Below are 18,257 nucleotides of genomic sequence, written 5' to 3'. Positions count from 1 at the left end.
AGTTTTTGCAAAAAAAAAAAAAAGTCCTATTTTTTGTGGGTGCATGTGTATAATTTTCAGTTGTGGTTGTGTAGATGCAATCGTGCAATGTTTTATTAAAGTTCACAAATAAATAAATAAAAAGAAAAATCAATATCCACCGGAGCAGAGATCTGATTTTAAAGCTCTGTAAATCCTGCCGTACGCGTCGAACATGCACAAGAACAAAGCAGGGTGATTATAGTGTTATTGACTGGAAATCAGGCCAAGCAGCCATTTAGTTCTTATTTCGCCATTTAATATTTATGAGTTGCCTCATTAAGATCATTAGCTAATGTGCAGCCAAACTGCGGTCACAGCAATTATGAGTTAAGACACACTCATAATAACCTGCCAGTGTGTTCTCTCAAACATATTAGCTTGTGTTTGCTTACCTGCGATATGTACTCTTAGCAGTGATAATATCTTCAAGAGGAAGATGGGGATCCAGCACATGGCATCAGTGAACACAATGAAGAAAAAGCGCTTTGCAATAGCGACTTCCCGATCATATACTGTCTGCCGCGCTGACTTTGCCGTTTTCTGGACAGAGAAAAACATACTGGAGTAGGAGAATACGATCACCATGAAACCCAGCAGATTCAGACCTGACAGAGAAACACAGACATAAATCTTCAGTAACATCGAGCAAAAAGTGTTTCACCAAGTTAGCCTTTTTATGCATTAGCCTATATTGTTTTCTTTTTTTTGTCTTTGGACTGGTGCCGTATTGCATGACTTATTGCATGACATCAAAATCTACTTGGGTATAAGCAATATATATATTTCTTTTTATATTGAAATTTTTATTTTAAGAAAATAGACTTGTATTTATATTAGGTTTTCAGACAATATATTTTGAATTATGCTTTCTTACTCCTTTGAAAAATAAATAAATGGAAATGGGGAAATTAAAATAAACTAAATTCATTACATAATTTAGCAAGTTTGTTAGAAAATGAGAAATATAGTAATTAAGAGCATTGTTTTTTGCTGAGTTCAGTGACTGACCGGTGGTGGTTGCAACCGGGATCATTTTCTAAGTTTAATTTATGAAAGCTTTTTGTAACCGAGCATTGTTAAATCTCTAGGGAAATTCGGTAAAATCATTCAATAATCCTGCAAAGACACACACACACACACTGGCATATCTAGGTCTCAAACAGTGCAAAATTTTCACACTCCTGTGCCCTCTGCCCTCACCGAGAAAGATGGCTGTAGAGTAGCATCTGGCACCAGGTTTCTCTGTCTGGTCTGAATGAAGAGGGAAACACACTCCATTCCTCCCATAAAAATTCCCAAATGTCTGTTTATCCCAGAAGGGAATAACGGCAATGATAAATCCTAGCAGCCAGATGAAGGTCAGTGAGCAGAGTGTCTGTTTTCGTCCAGCACGGTAATGCTGGAATGGGAAGACGATGCACAGGTACTTCTCTAGTGTCATGTAGGTCAACATCATGACGGACACCTCTGTGGACAACATGGCCAGTGAGCCAATCAGCTGGCAGGACAGGCTCTCCATCCATATCTGAGCATGGCGGTTGTACTCGCCACAATACTTGATATCAAAGGCACCAATGAAAAGCAGATACACGCCCATGAGACAGTCTGCACCTATTAGAGATAAACACACATCTTAATACGGGATTTTAAAAAAGGTCATCAAACTATCAATCCATTGCCATCCATTCATCCTCATCCATTTGCCCATCTGTCCATGCAACCATTTGCCTTTTGTCCATCTATCCATCCATCTGCCAAACTTTCATCCATCCTTTCACCTGTTCATGCATCGGCACATCCATTCCAGTGTTGTTGGTAATTAAAATAAATTTGAAATAAAATATAAATATTGGATGAATATTTAAAAAATGTTGCCTTGGAAACTAACTGAAAAAAGTAAGTTTAAGTAATAAAATTGATCAAACTATAGGTGAAAAAAACAACAAAGACAAATAAAAATGAAAAACATAATACTAAACCGTAAATGAAAATGAAAACTGAAAAGCTGAAAATAAAAGCTAACTAGAAAAAGTATTAAATACTGTAGTAATAGTATATAAATAATTGATCCATTTATATATCCATCCATCCATAATCCAGTCATGTCAGTCTATTGCTTTCTGCTACATTTATTTCTGGTAGTGTGTGGTCAAGCCTGTCTCTTTTCTTTTTGCGGTTCTCTATATTTGTGCGTCCTAGAAACCTGCAGAGCAGCAGATTCAGTTAATAATTAGCAAGCACCAAATCACTCACACTTTTATTCACTGCACTCCCTCCAAATCATCTTCCCTTCCCTTACAGATGTCTCTCCCTTCCCTTACTGCTTCCGTCAAAATCAAGGCATCCGAGACATTTCACACACTGTGAATGGGTTTTTGCAAGCAAGCATTAATAGTGTGTTATTCTAGTCTTAACTGAATAAGTCAGTCCTACAGAGACAGCTAGAAAAAAAAAACGGCGCTATCCAGCCATCTGTTCATCCATCTCTCTCTTTTCAGCCCCCTGTCTGCTATCTCTTTCCGTCACTGAGAGACAGATTAGTCCTCAGACTCTGATCCCCAGCTGAACAGGTCTAGATATCACACTCTGATCCAACCTTTTCTAATAAAAGTTTATGTTGCTGCAGTGCGTGAAGTCATACACAAGTCAGCAAGCTCTTTGTGTGTGTGTGTGTGTGTGTGTGTGTGCGTAAAAATACAGACTGTTGTAATTATTTATCTGCCCAGTGGGGAGGCAAGAGTGTGTGTGTTTTGATGTTTATTAAAAGCTTGTGATACTGCATAGATGTATAATTTAGTTTCTGGGCTGTGTATTGATGTATATAATTAGCTGAGTGTGTATAATGGAAAGTGTGTGTGTGTAAATGCTGCAATTAGAGGGAACTACGATCCTTTAAGCCTGTTTGTCTGACACCTGTGAACTTCTAAAATTAGACCCTGCACTCACACACTACCATTTCCGAGAGCAAACAAACAACTTTTTCATTACGAACTTTAAATCATTTTAAATAAGTAGATGAATATATGTGTCAACACAAAATCAAATACACCTATATTTACTATTAGTACACGTACTTACCCCAATTATTCAGGGTTGTGACTCTTTTATATACCTTTATATTCAAGCAAAGCATTGTTGTGGGAAAAGACAGCCGTTATTATTATTTTTATGTAATATTTAATATGTAATTTTCCTTTGAGCTATCTTGGTATAATTCATTTCTTGACAGGCTTAATCCTGTCTGGTGCCCATTTTAATTATTTTACATAAACTAATTTATTTTGTGGGCTGTCATGTTACACAGCAAGGATGCGTTAAATGTATCTCCATTAGCGATCATGAGAGATTTCTTTTAAAAACACACAAAAAAATCGTACCAACCCCAAACTTTTGAAATGTAGCAGTGTATAAAATAATATTTAATGAAAATCTAAAAAAGGTCTTGCATCTTACCTCATGTCATTTTTCTTGTTGAATATCATCAACTATTTTAGATTGGGTTTTATTCAATCTAAAATATTACAAAGTCAAATGGATTGCGAAGACCATTTCATGTTGACCAGGGTTTTTTTTTTCAGTTAAGTGTTTTAGTTGATTGTATTGTGGATGTGTAGAAATGTCACTCTTATCTGATGTAGTCAGAATGGGTACATTGAGTTCATACGTTTTTGTGTCTCACTGTTTAATGCATGAAATGGATTTTGTCTGATTGATCACTTGAGCTTCACTGGGGTTCAGTAGAATCCTGCATATTGGTTTTGTCACGCTCATGTTTGATGTATAATGGACTTACAGCAGAGGGATTTGATGGCCATGGTGTGATGTTGATTCTCTGAAGCAATGCAGGACCGCAGACAGATGACGAAGATATTTCCGAAGCAAATGATGAAGGCGACAACCCAGACAAACACGCGCAGGATGATGTTTGCAAGCAGATTCTCAAAGGACGAGATTCCATCTGTGTTTGGTTTGCAGCTCCGCACGTTGGGAGAATATCCACAGAATTCAAAACGCTTAAAATAACTAAAATTATCCAACACATAAATGACAGAAAAAGAGAACAGAAAAGAACATTTGTTTTACACATAACTGCATACTTCATTAATGATCATATAAAAAAGATATTAAAAACATTAATGGAATTGCTTTATCCAAGAACCAGTTTGTAAACAAATCATTCAGATGGGATTTGTGAACTAAATTAACCAATTCATTGAAAAAAAAAAATATATATATAAAAAAACTAATTGTTTACAAATTGAACATTGTTATTTCTCTCGTGACTCTTTTCAATACTTAAATTTCAGTGTTACACAAAGCTTTCATATGGCTTCAGTGAACTGAAGTCATATGAACCTCTTCAAGTTTAATAATCATTCACTTTCATTTTATGGAAAAGGATAGTCAGGATATTCGGTAGCACTTTATTTTACAGTCCTGTTCCCCATACTATGTACTTATTGTAGTAATGACACTAAGTGGGTAATAACTAGGTACTAAACCCTGAACCTACCCCTAAACCTAAACTTAAACTTAACCCAAGTAACCTTATCAGTACTTTCTTAGGTAAGTACACGTAATGTAAAATAAAGTGCAACCAGAAAATCATTTAGAATGACACAAAGATGAGTAAATGATGGCAGCATCCATTAAGAAAACGCAATGTTCTTGAACGTTTTCAAATAAATACCTAATGCTTACATCCTAAATGAACACTTTTTCCCTGCTGCACAATCAAACACTCCAGCCCGAGCTGTTCCTCTGTCTGTTCTTTAATCGTGTTTCACTACAGCACACACACAGTTCTGTTCACATTTATACTTCACCAAACACATCAACAGGTTTGTAAAATGCAGAGCTAACCTTCTATTACTGTCACAGTCTGCTAGAGTGGGCATGTCTTAGATCAAAAGTAAATTTCTAGTGCGGCTGATTATCTGCAAAGTAACAATCCCGAAAACCTCATCTCCACATCAAAGTGCAGAGAGGTTCAGCGTGAGGTTCAGCACTCACTTCAGAACAACACCTCTCGGCACGCGGCGGCTCTTTTGTTCGGTGCTGGTGTAGAGGGGACTCATTCCTCAAAGAAATGATGGCATTCCATTTTTAAAACATCTCTGAAGGCCTACTCTCTACTGCTTTTTTTATTTCATTTTCATTTCTCCGGAGGGGATCTGTTCTGGCGATATAAAATCTGATGGAAGAAAAGTTAAAGATATTTCACAAGCAGAGAGAGGCAAGGTCATCTTGCCACCTGTGAAAAATCAAGAGTTCAAGTTGAGCTGTATTTACCGGCAGGTTTGACTTTTCAAATGCGGTAATCATTCACCCTTCGTCTGACAGCTACTATCCAGCCTACATTCAAGAGTAAAGACCTCTCTCTGCACTCTCGCCCTCTATCTCACTCAGAGGGCATGCTGTGTGACCTACTGGCTTAATGGACGTTTTCATGGTGTTTGTTTTGACTCATGAGAGACTATTATATGGTGTGTAAGGAATTTGAGTGCAAATCTGAAGGTCTGGAACATACTGATAACTCTCCACAGAGGGCACACAAGTGCAACAAAATATTGTTTAAAGAATATATAATGTAACTATATATATATATATATATATATATATATATATATATATATATATATATATTTATTTATATATTTATATATATATATATATATATATATATATATATATATATATATATATATATATAAATAAATAAAAAGTAAGATGGCATAAAAAGTAAGCAAAAAAAAAAAAAAAAAAAAAGTTTTACAATAAAAATGTTGTATGCTCACATGTGAGTGAGGTTAGTTAGGGGCCGGAACATCCTGATGCTGATGTTGGGAATCTCCACCTCTTCCATACTCCTGCACACAGAACAGACAGATGCAGATTTTACCTTCACAAGTACATTTTCAAAGCCAGAAGTAGAGAACTGTAGACCTATAATGGCAGCTGAATAAATACATAATGAAAAATATCAATGAATGCAGATACATGACCAGACACAGAGGCTGGTGAATAATGCAGTTCTGGACATGAATCTCACTAAACATCATGTGCATGTGTGGACTGCTACACAACATTCACTGCGACCTGAGGATCAGCCTACAGTCAAGATAATTAGCTTTTTTATGTTATACATTTTATCATTTCCCCTCTGCCCAGTCAGTAACACACAACCAGACATAATTTTTCACAAAGAAAAGAAAAACAATGACATGGGGCAATGTTTGGAACTGATTTACAGGGGCAGTTTTACATCTATAAGGGCATTTCTTTCATATAAAAAAGACAGAGAGTGCCATCCATGTATGTCAAATACTTCAAACGCATATTAAACTTGACAGGCATAAATAGTACATAAACCAGATCTAAGGGGCCATTTACACGACACTGACACACGACAACTAAAAAAAGAAAAACCTATGCTTTTTGCCCGTTCATTTACACAACAACAGTGTTTTGGTGGTCTGAAAAAGCAAACTTTTGAAAACAGGTTTCAAAGTGCAGGTTTTTTAAAACGATACCGTTATTGTCTCTGTGTAAACTACAAAAACAGAATTTGCATGCGCATTACATGTTGTTCAGTCTATAGTGTTTCTTTACAAAGTGACATCGCCAACTACTGGCCTGGCAGCATAACGCAGCGTTTCTAATCGTTTTCCTCAGATGCTTGTGAACGGGGATCGTTTTGACAGCGTTGTCGTCTATACGCAAAAAACGCAAAGGAAAAACTTTTCAGTTTTTAGAACATTGTCATGTAAACGTAGTCTTAAATATTAAATATTTAATTAGTAAAAAAACAGTATTATAATATCAATATAGGATATATTAACAAGGTTAAGAATATTAGAATTATTTTTCTTTTTGCCACTATGCCTGGAATTGTTCATTTCTGACCTTGGTCAGCAGGATTTACAGGGGATTGAAATAGAGAGTCTGCTTGTAGAACTGTGGCATAGAAATGGAGGCCAACAAGCTGTTCCTGGATCTATGTCCTTTCATAACCTGGAACAACATTCCTATCAACCAATTGCTGGCGTCTGATTTAAGAATTATAGTTAGGGTTCACATTAAGTTCAATTTCTATTAACCTTTGAAAAAAATCATAAATGAGATTTATTTAATATGAGATGAAATCAAGAGAAAATGGCACCTTTTACTTTTGTTTAATGTCCTATTTTTCTGCTTAGATCCTTGCAATCTCAATTAGACTCTTCCAAAAGTTTCAGAGATATAATTTATTTTACAGCTCAATATACTTTATGCCAACAATTGTTTCATTTAGTTCTATTTTTATTTTGCCTCAGGATTTTAAGGAGTCTCTTGCTCTTCTGAGCAATAAAAATGTCTCCTGAGTAAGGGTATGATTGGCTGAAAGGAATGAATTTCCAGAAACAACATATGATGTTGATCCAGGAACATGTCCTACTTCTGTAAATCACGTGGTGCAGGTCTACAGAGCTCAAACCAGCAGAAGTGTGAAGACGACACTGAGCTACTTCACTCCAAGACACTGAGTGGGAAATGCCAGGACCTGAACGCCTGCACGTTCTTCAATAACATAGGCAAAAAAAAATGTCTAAACCTTACCCTTAGTATGAAACCCACCAAATAATATTAAAATGCTATGTGTTTGTTATCATGATTGGCAGCCTAATCAGAACCAGTATAAAGAGCTAATTCATATTTAATTATTCTCTGATTAACGGTCTGAGGTCGATCACATGCTGAGACAGATAGTCATGTACCGGACATGAATGTCATGTAAATATGATGTAGATTTCTGCAAACATGAATAAATACAAGCTCTCTCCTAATACACAGCATCAATATAATATATAATGTAACTGATGTTGTGTTTACTCACAGTGACTGCAGATTCACCATAGTGTCAAATTGATTGCTGTATATGCGTTCCAGGGGGTTGTTGGAGATATTTCTATAACAAACACACACAAAGAGTAAAATAGTTATTGATAAAGTCCATAATATACTTCTGTGATTCATAAGGCCTGTCACTTCATCCAAAGAGGCTTTCAACCAATCAATAAATCACTGGGCAGATCAGCACAAATACAAGTGAATAACACTGAGGTAACCTCAAGAAAAAATATTGCATAGCTTTTAAGCTTTTTAGACAACACAATTTGCACCACAAATAATAAAGGGCAGAACGTGGCTCTCACAGCTGTTTGAGGTTCTGGAGGTTCTGGAACAGAGATGGAGGCAGGTCTTTAATCTGGTTCATAGACACGTCTCTGTAAATCAAATCACAGCAAATTCAGCAGCTCATTTTTCACCTTAATCATTCACTGAATAAATAAAACTGGAAAAAAAAAGATCCTCAAATAGAAGCTTTGTTCCAACACTTGTGCTTATCAGGCTGAGGTTATTTACACAGGAGGTTTCTCTCCCTCCCTATATCTCTCTCTCACTGCCTTCAAATCTCAGCAGAGATATGAAGAAATGTTCATGCTGCTTTTTTCTATTCAAAACAAACACTTGACCAGGGCTGTCCAGCTCCAAAAATCAAGAAAAAAAGTGCTTCATATACATAACATGTGCACTATATTCCAAGTCTCCCGAAGCCATACAATAGTGTGAAAAACAGAACAAAAGTAAACTTACTGACTCAAAATCTTAGCCTCGACCTTAGCTGTCAAATCTCATATGTGAATGTATACCAACTTCAGCCCTTTTGTACAATTCATGTCTATATGCTTTTGTTGTATGGGCGATAGTTATATAAACATCGATTTTTTGTGTGTTTTTCAGGGAAGAAGGAAAGAAATGTGGGTTTGGAACGACATGAGGGTGAGTAAACAAGAACGATGGACGGAATTTTCATTTGTACTGTAGGTGAACTAACCTTGAAAATTCACAAATAGGGTCTCTCTTTCTCTCTCTGGCGCACACATTTTTACAAGCAATGAACTGGGGACTACATTGAAATGAATGCCTTCACTTAGTGTGCACATGTATACTCACAGGTCTATCAATCTTTGCATGTCTTCAAATGTTCCCTCCTCAATAGAGCTGATGTGGTTTCTCCTCAGAGCTCTAAACCAGAAAAAGACACACATATAATAACACGGTCTCAAACTTATTCCCCTTTTCACCAAGGCCTTCAGTGCTGCAGAATGATGCTGATTTACATCTATATGTAAATCAGCTCTGTCTCTATCTCTGAGTTTAACAAGAGTGCTTATTCTTGTACTCTTATTCTTACTCTTATATGAACACTTATTCATATTCAGAACTATTCATATCATCATGTTAATGCTTCCAGGAATGATCTCAAACATGTTCTATAATGCTTGAGTACACAAGCCACAAGGATCTGATTAGTCACAGGTTAGGTCTGAAAAGCACTGGATGTATCGAAGACATGAAATATTTACATTTTTGAAGAAATGTATTCTTTTGTGATAACTGAAACAGCTTTGAGTTGCGGAATAGAGTGAATGAATTGGATCAGATATCACAACAAACACTGTCCCTTCAGTCGATTCAGTAACATCCCAAAAAGTATAAAAGAGAATTCAGTCTCTCAGATGCTAGAATATTAATTAATCCTTTTCATCATGGTGTCAATGGCAGTTTCTTCAATGATTATATAATTCCTTATAGCCCTGTGGACTTATAAAAGAAAATAAATTCCCTCAAAACACACGTTGCACACTCACAGCATTTGTCAACTAAAGACAGGCCAGCATACAGTACATGCATCAATGGATAATTATGTAATTTATGTAATACTTTCTTATCCAACACATGTCATTTCTACCACCTCTCAGATTATGTAAGTCTATATACTGTACAAAATCGCATTCTGTAGTGGAAATTGTATTATTTTGAGGAACTCTTTTGTCTCGCTAAAGCTCTTCACACATTCAGCAAAACAGAAGTCTATGCGGACCAAACTGTGAATCATTTTTTATTGCTGTCACACATGCATTCAATGACCACATCTCCCAAAATTCATGAATTCATTCTGTCAGGACCACTCTCGTCAAATACAATTGACTATTATCATACAGTTAGGATTGGCGGTATGGTTCTGTTCTGGGCGAGAACTCCCTGCGCATGCAGCCTAGCATGGGTAAGAGCAGCAATAACCCCCCTTAGGGTAAACAGAACAGAACCAACATGAATGTATTGCAGATATCATTAATTAATTTTAATGTACAACATAATTAGAGAATTTTAGTCTGATTCAGGGGTAATCAGAATGCCAAATCCTGTCTGAAGAGAGGAGGAGCTGGGGAGGGAGGAGGGTAATTAGCTCCTGAGAAACGCAATAGCTGCTGATAACACTGAAGGAGCTTATATATGGATACAGTGATAGGCGTCGTATTCCTACAGGTATGATTTTGAAAATCAGGCTTGATTTTTGTCATTCATACTTCACCATCTGCAAAACACTATACACTATAACACACTGTTTTCAAAACTGATAAAAGCACATTCAAATCAGAATGATGGCAAACTCTGTGCATTTTTGCAGGAATTATTTGCAGGAGTATTTACAATGAAATTAAATGATAATTATTACAAACACAACTAATTGGAATTTCAGCTGAAAGCGTATCAAGGTGTCCTATTTTTAGTTTCTATTACAGTGTAGTCTTTTTTTTTTTCAGTCATCTTTTGGTAAATCGGGATGGCTTCAGAGTTATTTTGTTTGGAAACATGGATCAAGGAAGACACATAGGGAAAGAAGACTGGCAGAGAGAAGGAGGACTAGAATCCTCACAGTACTGTACATCCATCCATCCATCCATCCATCCATCTATTCCATACATTTTCCAAAGCGCTTGTCATGTGTAGGGTTGTGGGGAGGCTGGAGTCTTTCCCAGTGTCTCGGGTCGTAGGCAGGATAACACCCTGGACAGATGGCTACTCCATCACAGGATGAGACACACACATTCATATTCACACTTTATGTAAATTAATATATGTAAAGATTTATTTTAAAAAATAATTGCTGATGCATTTCTCATTCATTCTTTATGCTGTCAGTAAAATTCCTTAAAAATTCAGTAGTCGGTAAAATTTTACAGTCAGTAAAGATCTTATTCTTATCATAGAAGAATAAAAATAAAAGTTCATGATTTATGTAATGCTCCCTGTTGTTAGTGTTTTTTAGGTCAGTGTGTTATGAATGAAATGCATGTTTTCTGAATGAGAATTCTTGCCAGTGTTTATTTGAAGACATGTTTAAAGTGTTTTGTTGGTCTGAGTGAGTTTTGGAGGTGAGATTAACTGTTTGGCCAAGATTCATCTTGGTAATGCAGACTGTATGAAGAGTTTTGAAAATGTGGCTTCAGTATTGACCGATGCTTGTTAGCAATTGAAAAAAACTGTAAAAGGAATTTGAAAAATTGGAACAGAAAGAGAGAGAGAGAGAAGCTGTCGTAATGCAGCGAGCTCTGTCTCTCAGGACGGAGTGTCCTTCAAATGTCATTGACAGATCAAATCAAAGGCCTTACACTACAGCACCAGATATTCGTGATGCATATCAACATGTACATCTAAAACATGAGTAATTATTGTAATTTATTCATTCCCGATGTCTTTAATCTGCTAAGGTCTTAAATTATTCACTTCAACCTAAATCTGCATTTATTTGTAAGTGTTTCCAGCCGAGCCGAGAGACTCAGGAGGAGCTTTAGATGAGTTCCACTTCTCTCTCTGTCTCCCACACTCAGCTGTGACAAATAAACAGTCTATAATATAAATACCCTGGATCCCACAACACTCACTGCAGTTTACATTGAATGTTACTGTGTGTGTGTGCGTGTGTGTGTATACTCACAAGACAGTGAGAGAGGAGCAGTTCTTAAAACTTGATGCCCAGAGAGATGAAATTCTATTACCCTCCATTTCCCTGCAATGACAAACAACTGCAGCTGATCACTGAAGTGTGAAGCAATGAAGTCAAAATTATTAAATATCAAGATTTTGGTTTAAAAAATAAAGGGGTCCCCAAGCATAATTGGGTTACACTTTATTTCGATGGTCCACTTTATACATTCTACAAACTACAGTAAAAGTAACTGAGTTTTGAGTCATTAGAGTATTGGTAGACTGTAAGGTTAGGGTCAGGTGTTAAGGTTTGGGTCAGTAGAATAAGTTTGTAGTTTAGCAGATATTAAGCAGATGTTCTACTAATATTTTAATGAGAGTTAGTTAAGATGTTGTAAAGTTACTTAAAGTTAGTAAATTCTCTAAAGTTGACCATCGAAATAAATGTTACCCTTATTTGGACACTTAAAGGGGTCATACTATGAGGAATACAATTTTTGTTGATTACACTACGAAAATAGACTGTGACTCTCAGAACTCAAAACTTACTTCCCAGTGAAAAAAAAGATCATTTACAGAAACAAAGCTGCAAAATTGGCTCGTACTTCCACAATTAACAGACCCACTTATCGCCCACATTTGAGCATTAACAAAGTTAGAAAGCCGGATATATAGTATTACTCCTCCTAGCACTAGAGAAACCAGTGATTAGAGTAACACGTAGGAGCATCTTTCAAACCTTGTGCTATTGCAGGCAGAGTGTCCACAAAAAAATGACAGTGGACCTTTTCTCAGAGCAATTTGTTGATATTATTGTAAACCAACTGATGTTTAGTGGATGTATAAAGTCAGTTCCCCTCAAGTTCATAAAGATAACTGAGCAGAGTAGTTCATCACAATAATTATAACCATGGTCTACTAATGTTTGACAACAGAAAGTGTCCAAATACATTTCTATCTTAATTGTGATCTTAATAAACAGCACATTTATTACATATTTTAAACATATTTTACTTCATGTATATATGTAAATGCTTCATGGATTTATTTAAGATGTAATGCAATGAAAGTGTCATATTTGTAACTCACAACCAGTTCAGACGGGGCATCTCAAGGCAAATCGAGGTTTTAGGAAACTGTTCGACAGAGTTATTTAATAAAGACCTGCAAAATACATACATCCATTCTTGAGCTATACAACACATTCAACAGAGAAATCAGTTTACAATAAATGAAAAACATTTGACAGGTATAATTTTTCTATTTTTCCTTCTCTTTTGTAGGTCTATGCACAATATACAATAGATTCATCTATTTGATATATCTGCCAAGGTGAATTAGAAGTTACTCTTACAGGAAAAATAATGATTTCAGGCCTTCAAAAGACTTCTGACGCAGAGATGACATTCTGTTCTCATCCAGAATCCTACACATGCAGACAAACACACATATATTCAAAAGAGTGACCCCAAAAATCATCTGAACTTCATCTGAAATAATAACCTTTGCAGAAACCCCAAGTCTTTTAAGGAGAGCATGATGAAGCTCTTTGTTTGGTAATGAGAGCAGGTTTTGAGCCCTGAAAGAGTGAGATTCATTTAAATGATTTTGCATTTCGTTCTCACAGAGAACAAACACAATCCATCAATTATGCCTGATTGAAAAAAAATGTAAAAGCAAACAGCAAAACAGAGAAGGAGAAACAGCCTAAGAAACAGACATAAACAAAAAGAATGAGACAAAGAAAGTGAGAGAGAAATTGCAATTCCTAATTGAATGCGAGTATGTATGTGTCTGTGTATTTCTACTTACAGCCACTCCAGACTGCTGAGGTCACTAAATATTCCTGCTTTCAGAGACGCAATCCTATTTTGAGTCAAAAAACTGCAAAAACGAGAAAGAGAGAGAGAGTGAGAGAGAGAGAGACAGAACGAGACAAAGAAAAAGAGAAGGACACACTACTGGAGGTCAGAGGTTTAAATGGGTTTTGATAAGCTGTATCATTACAAAGGCCATCTTCTGTATAACCCTCACTGCTGTTCCTTCTGCCTCCAGTCAGTTATTTCCTTCCTTTCTCTATCTCTTTCCCTCCATCTAGTTGGCTGATTACTCTTCGTATAATGTTGATTAGATCAATATGGGAGCAGGCCACTTAGAGTAAGAGCTCAGGTATATTGAAACATAGTTGAACAAATAAAAGCATTAGGGTGCATTAAAATTCAATCTTTGATCATGGATCTGTTTTGCCTGAATCAAGCCTCCATCCTGATTGTAACATCCTTCTTTTTATTTTTCATGGATGAATGAGTGGATGATGAAAGCCTCAGACTGACTGAATGGAAAAAAATGGATGGGGAGCTCATAATTATATAGAGAGATAGTTATGTACAGTTTCCACATCAATTTAAACAGGAGCTCTGGGAAGGACTGATGTAACATTATACATGATGTGTCATTGATATGATTGTGCAAAGTCACACACACAGTAAGTAAACTATTCATTCACACACTACTCACAGTTTACGCAAGGAGATCAGTCCTGAAAATGCCCTCTTGGAGATCATTTCTATATTGTTACTTTCCAAATGTCTGCAGAGAGAGAGAATATTTTCAGTTTGAGTAATTGCTGTAGGTGAACTCTGAATATTTTGCCTCATTAAAAAGTTATACCCCTAAAGAAAAGAACTATCGTGGCATCCTGCAGTAAAATTTTTGTATCTACGCTATTTGCATAATCTATAATTGATTGCCATGTGCCTGGCCACCAATTCAATGCAATGCTAGTTTCACGATTCCTGTTGCATTTTATGGTTCTTCTCGCTTAATAAAATATTTGTTTTACTTAAATAAATTTTCTGTGTCCATTTATTTATTGAATTGCTAAGTAATCATGTAATAACTGGTATAATGTACACTCAGCCAGTCCTTACTGTAAATAAACCCCTTCAGATTATATAAGACCCCTGTGATTTGTGGAATCATCCTGTCCCGTCTTCATTTTGAGATAATAATTGGATGAGTCATGAGTCATGATGATGTTATATGATATTTACAAACCCCACTGACAAATATCATTATTATGTACACTACCATTCAAAAGAAAATAATACTTTTATTCAGCAAGGATGCATTAAATTGATCAAAAGTGACAGTAAATACATTTATAATGTTACAAAAGATTTCTATTTCAGAAAAAATTATTTTGAACTTTCTATTCATCAAAGACTGTATTAAGGTTTCCACAAAAATATTAAGTAGAACAACTGATTTAAAATGTATAATAATAAGAAACGTTTCTTGAGCACCAAATCAGTATATCAAAATGATTTCTGAAGGATCATGACACTGAAGACTGGAGTGATGATGCTGAAAATTCAGCTTTGCCATAGGAATAAATTACATTTAAAATAGAAAACCGATAGAATAGTTCCACAATATACTGTTTTTACTGTATTTGTTTTATTGGTGTATTTACGCCTTGGTGAGCATATACAAGACCTCTTTCAGAAACATTTAAAAATCGAACCAACCCCAAACGTTCAAGTTGTAGTGTACATATCAGTACACTTACAAACCCTTTATCTGAAACACATAATTCCCTAAAAATAACATGTCAGTTATTAGATAAAAACCTTTCACACAATCAAAGAACTGAAAAAAAATGGCATATAGATCGAAAGCAAAACATACTATATGTAATTAATTTGTGGTTGCTGTGGGAACAGAAACATTTAAACCATTCAAAGAGTTGTTTTTGTTTATTTACATCAAACTGTGATGGAACATATGATGGTTATCTTTATTATGAAGTTTTCTAAGCAATGTCTGTCATTCATAATTATAAATTGATGAGATGTCTTGTGAAGGCCTCTGTCTGTCTGAGAATAATTGTTGTCTGGCTACACTGAGTGCTACACTGTTGAACTTTGATGGACAATACAAATGTCATCCTGTCTGATCTCTACAAAGAAAGTTGAGCTTTAAAAACCTCCACTACACTCGGGAAGGGAGAGGGGGACTTTTTTTCTTTTTTTTCTTTTTTTTGTCAGCAAAAGAAAAAGTGTAAGGGAAAGAGGATTCAGAAAAAGAAGGTGCCATTATGTCCATGCAAACATAACCATGAACATAACAAGGGTCTAAAATTATTTTATTTGTCAATGGCAATTGGCCATGAAACTGTATTTTACATTATTTTTTCCCTTATTACTACTACATTTGGATTATTTAAGTGTATGCCATTGTCATTTGCAGTTTTATATACGAACAAGAAATACGATGATTTTATTCCTATACATTTGTTTTGGATGATTAATATGGGGAATTATATGCAACCAGTTTTCAGAATATTCTGCCATCATAGATCAAATTCTGATGATTAATCTCTGGCAAAAGTACTTAGAACACAGATAATTTTTTTAGTATATGTTTTAAATGTTTCGCTAACATCAATCAAAGTCAGATTATAATTCATATAGTTTAAGTAAAACGCTGCAGAGCCCTATAAAGTAATGGTCCAACTGGCCAATTTTTTAGTTACACTTTACTTTAAGGTCTTATTGTTGCAGTGTAATTATACATATAAGTACTGTGTAATATTTATTCACAACATGAACTTTGTATAGGGTTTGGTTTAGTGTTGGAATGATGCATCATTTAATGTTATTACTATAAGAAGAACATGTAATGTGTAACAGGGACACTGTAAAATTAAGTTTTACCTTTTTTATTTGCAGTTGGAGTGTTATTTTGAACCCTTAAAGGGTTAGTTCACCCAAAAATGAAAGTTCTGTCATTAATAACTCGGAACCCAAATGAAGCTCTTTTTAATTAAATCTGAGAGCTTTCTGTCCATCCATTGACAGCTACACAACTACCACTTTCAAGCCCCAGAAAGCTAGTAAATACATCATAAAATTATAATCCAAGTGACTCCAGTGGTTTAACCTCAGTTTTTGAAGCGGCGCTAAAAATAATTTTAACCACTTTATTTACAAAGTGTTAATCTCCAACAAGAGCACCACAACGTATGCGTGTTATGTTGATGCGAGAGCAAACGTTGTTGCGTGAATGTTTTTTGTGCAAATAAAACACTCGCTTTGCTTCATAAAATTGAGGTTAAATCACTGCAGTCACATGGAAGTCTTTACTTCTGGGCCTTGGAAGTGTCAGTTGCATAGGCTGTCAATGGAGGGACAGAAAGCTCTCAGATTGGATTAAAAAGATCTCGTTTTTTGTTCCGAATATGAACAAAAGTTTTACAGGTTTGGAAAGACATGAGGGTGAGCAATTAATGACAGAACTTTCATTTTCGGGTGAACTAACCCTTTAAGTAAACACACACACACACACACACACACACACACACACAAGCATATTCTGACAGCTCTCTGCTCGGTATTTTAAAGAAAAGGAAAAAAAGAATAATTGCAAAGCTGTTGTTAATCATCATTCATAAATCATCATGACTTGAGCTCAAGGCAAGGAGACTCAGACATTTAAAAAGCTTAGAAAAGATAACAGAGAGGGATTAGGAGAGGAGAAGATGAGATGAAAGGATGAAGTGTCACTCACAGTCTCTCCAGGTGTCTATAGCGGATGAACAGATCACGAGAGAGAGATTCAATTCTGTTACTGTTCAGCTCTCTGAGGGCAGCAAAGGAAGGAAAATAACAATTACATTTGGAAAACTGATTGGAAATCAACTATAATGATTTGCGTCTCGTTCCCAGCCTGGGATGCTAGGTGGGTTGCTGGTCCTAGTGGGTTTTGGTAAGTCATCTTGCCTTCCAGACTGACCAGCACCCAAATCCCATCTAAAACCATCAAACATGAAGTCCTGCAAGTCACCATGAAATCAAATGAAATAATTTTCAAAAAGAATTTATTTATTTTTTTTACAAATCCGTGCCCTCGTAATCTTTAATCAAAATAACAACATCTCTTCTCTGATGATGCGTTTACTGGTACAAGGGCAGGACAAACTGTCACTCACATGAGATCAAAGCGATAGCACACCACAACCATCCAATCAATTCCTGATGGAAAAATTCAAGTCCTGTCTTTTTGTTTTTACAACAGGACTCCCGTGTCATGCCGGCTGTAATGTGTAACAGAGGTGAAGGTCTCTTGCTCTCTTCTGGTGTTATACTTACAGTGCAGTTACATTAGATGACACAGCAGGAACATGGAGAAGGTTTTTGCCATTACAGTTCACCTTCCATCCCTCACAATGACACACATCTGGATAGACATCTAACACTGAAAACACACACACAGAAACAGGCCATTAAAACCCCACAGGAATACTGCTCATTGAAAATAAATGCTGTACGGTACTATTTGCACATCTAGAATTTCCATATTAATAATGAAAATGGTTGGTCAGGCAATTTCATTTCATTTTAGATAAGAATGGTAAT

The 18,257-nt window shown here is 35.8% G+C and overlaps 1 protein-coding gene across 1 annotated transcript in view; it reads right to left on the bottom strand.

Annotated features, from left to right (window-relative positions):
* Positions 1 to 18,257, bottom strand: part of rxfp2l (relaxin family peptide receptor 2, like) — a 36,771-nt gene that overhangs the window by 2,576 nt on the left and 15,938 nt on the right. The window contains exons 4-17 of the mRNA XM_084414885.1: positions 17,991 to 18,096; positions 17,410 to 17,481; positions 14,356 to 14,427; positions 13,651 to 13,722; positions 13,193 to 13,264; positions 12,928 to 13,002; positions 11,849 to 11,920; positions 9,019 to 9,090; positions 8,217 to 8,288; positions 7,898 to 7,969; positions 5,820 to 5,891; positions 3,815 to 4,044; positions 1,222 to 1,632; positions 414 to 626 (exon numbers count right to left, since the gene is read on the bottom strand). Of these exons, the coding sequence (XP_084271011.1) occupies positions 414 to 626; positions 1,222 to 1,632; positions 3,815 to 4,044; positions 5,820 to 5,891; positions 7,898 to 7,969; positions 8,217 to 8,288; positions 9,019 to 9,090; positions 11,849 to 11,920; positions 12,928 to 13,002; positions 13,193 to 13,264; positions 13,651 to 13,722; positions 14,356 to 14,427; positions 17,410 to 17,481; positions 17,991 to 18,096 (1,683 nt within the window). The remainder of the gene's footprint in view (positions 1 to 413; positions 627 to 1,221; positions 1,633 to 3,814; positions 4,045 to 5,819; positions 5,892 to 7,897; positions 7,970 to 8,216; positions 8,289 to 9,018; positions 9,091 to 11,848; positions 11,921 to 12,927; positions 13,003 to 13,192; positions 13,265 to 13,650; positions 13,723 to 14,355; positions 14,428 to 17,409; positions 17,482 to 17,990; positions 18,097 to 18,257) is intronic.

The sequence above is a fragment of the Rutilus rutilus genome, assembly GCF_951802725.1.
Source record: "Rutilus rutilus genome assembly, chromosome: 7".
NCBI lineage: Eukaryota > Metazoa > Chordata > Actinopteri > Cypriniformes > Leuciscidae > Rutilus > Rutilus rutilus.
The sequence above is the reverse complement of the archived record's forward strand: the minus strand, read 5'-3'. Positions and strand labels throughout refer to the sequence as shown.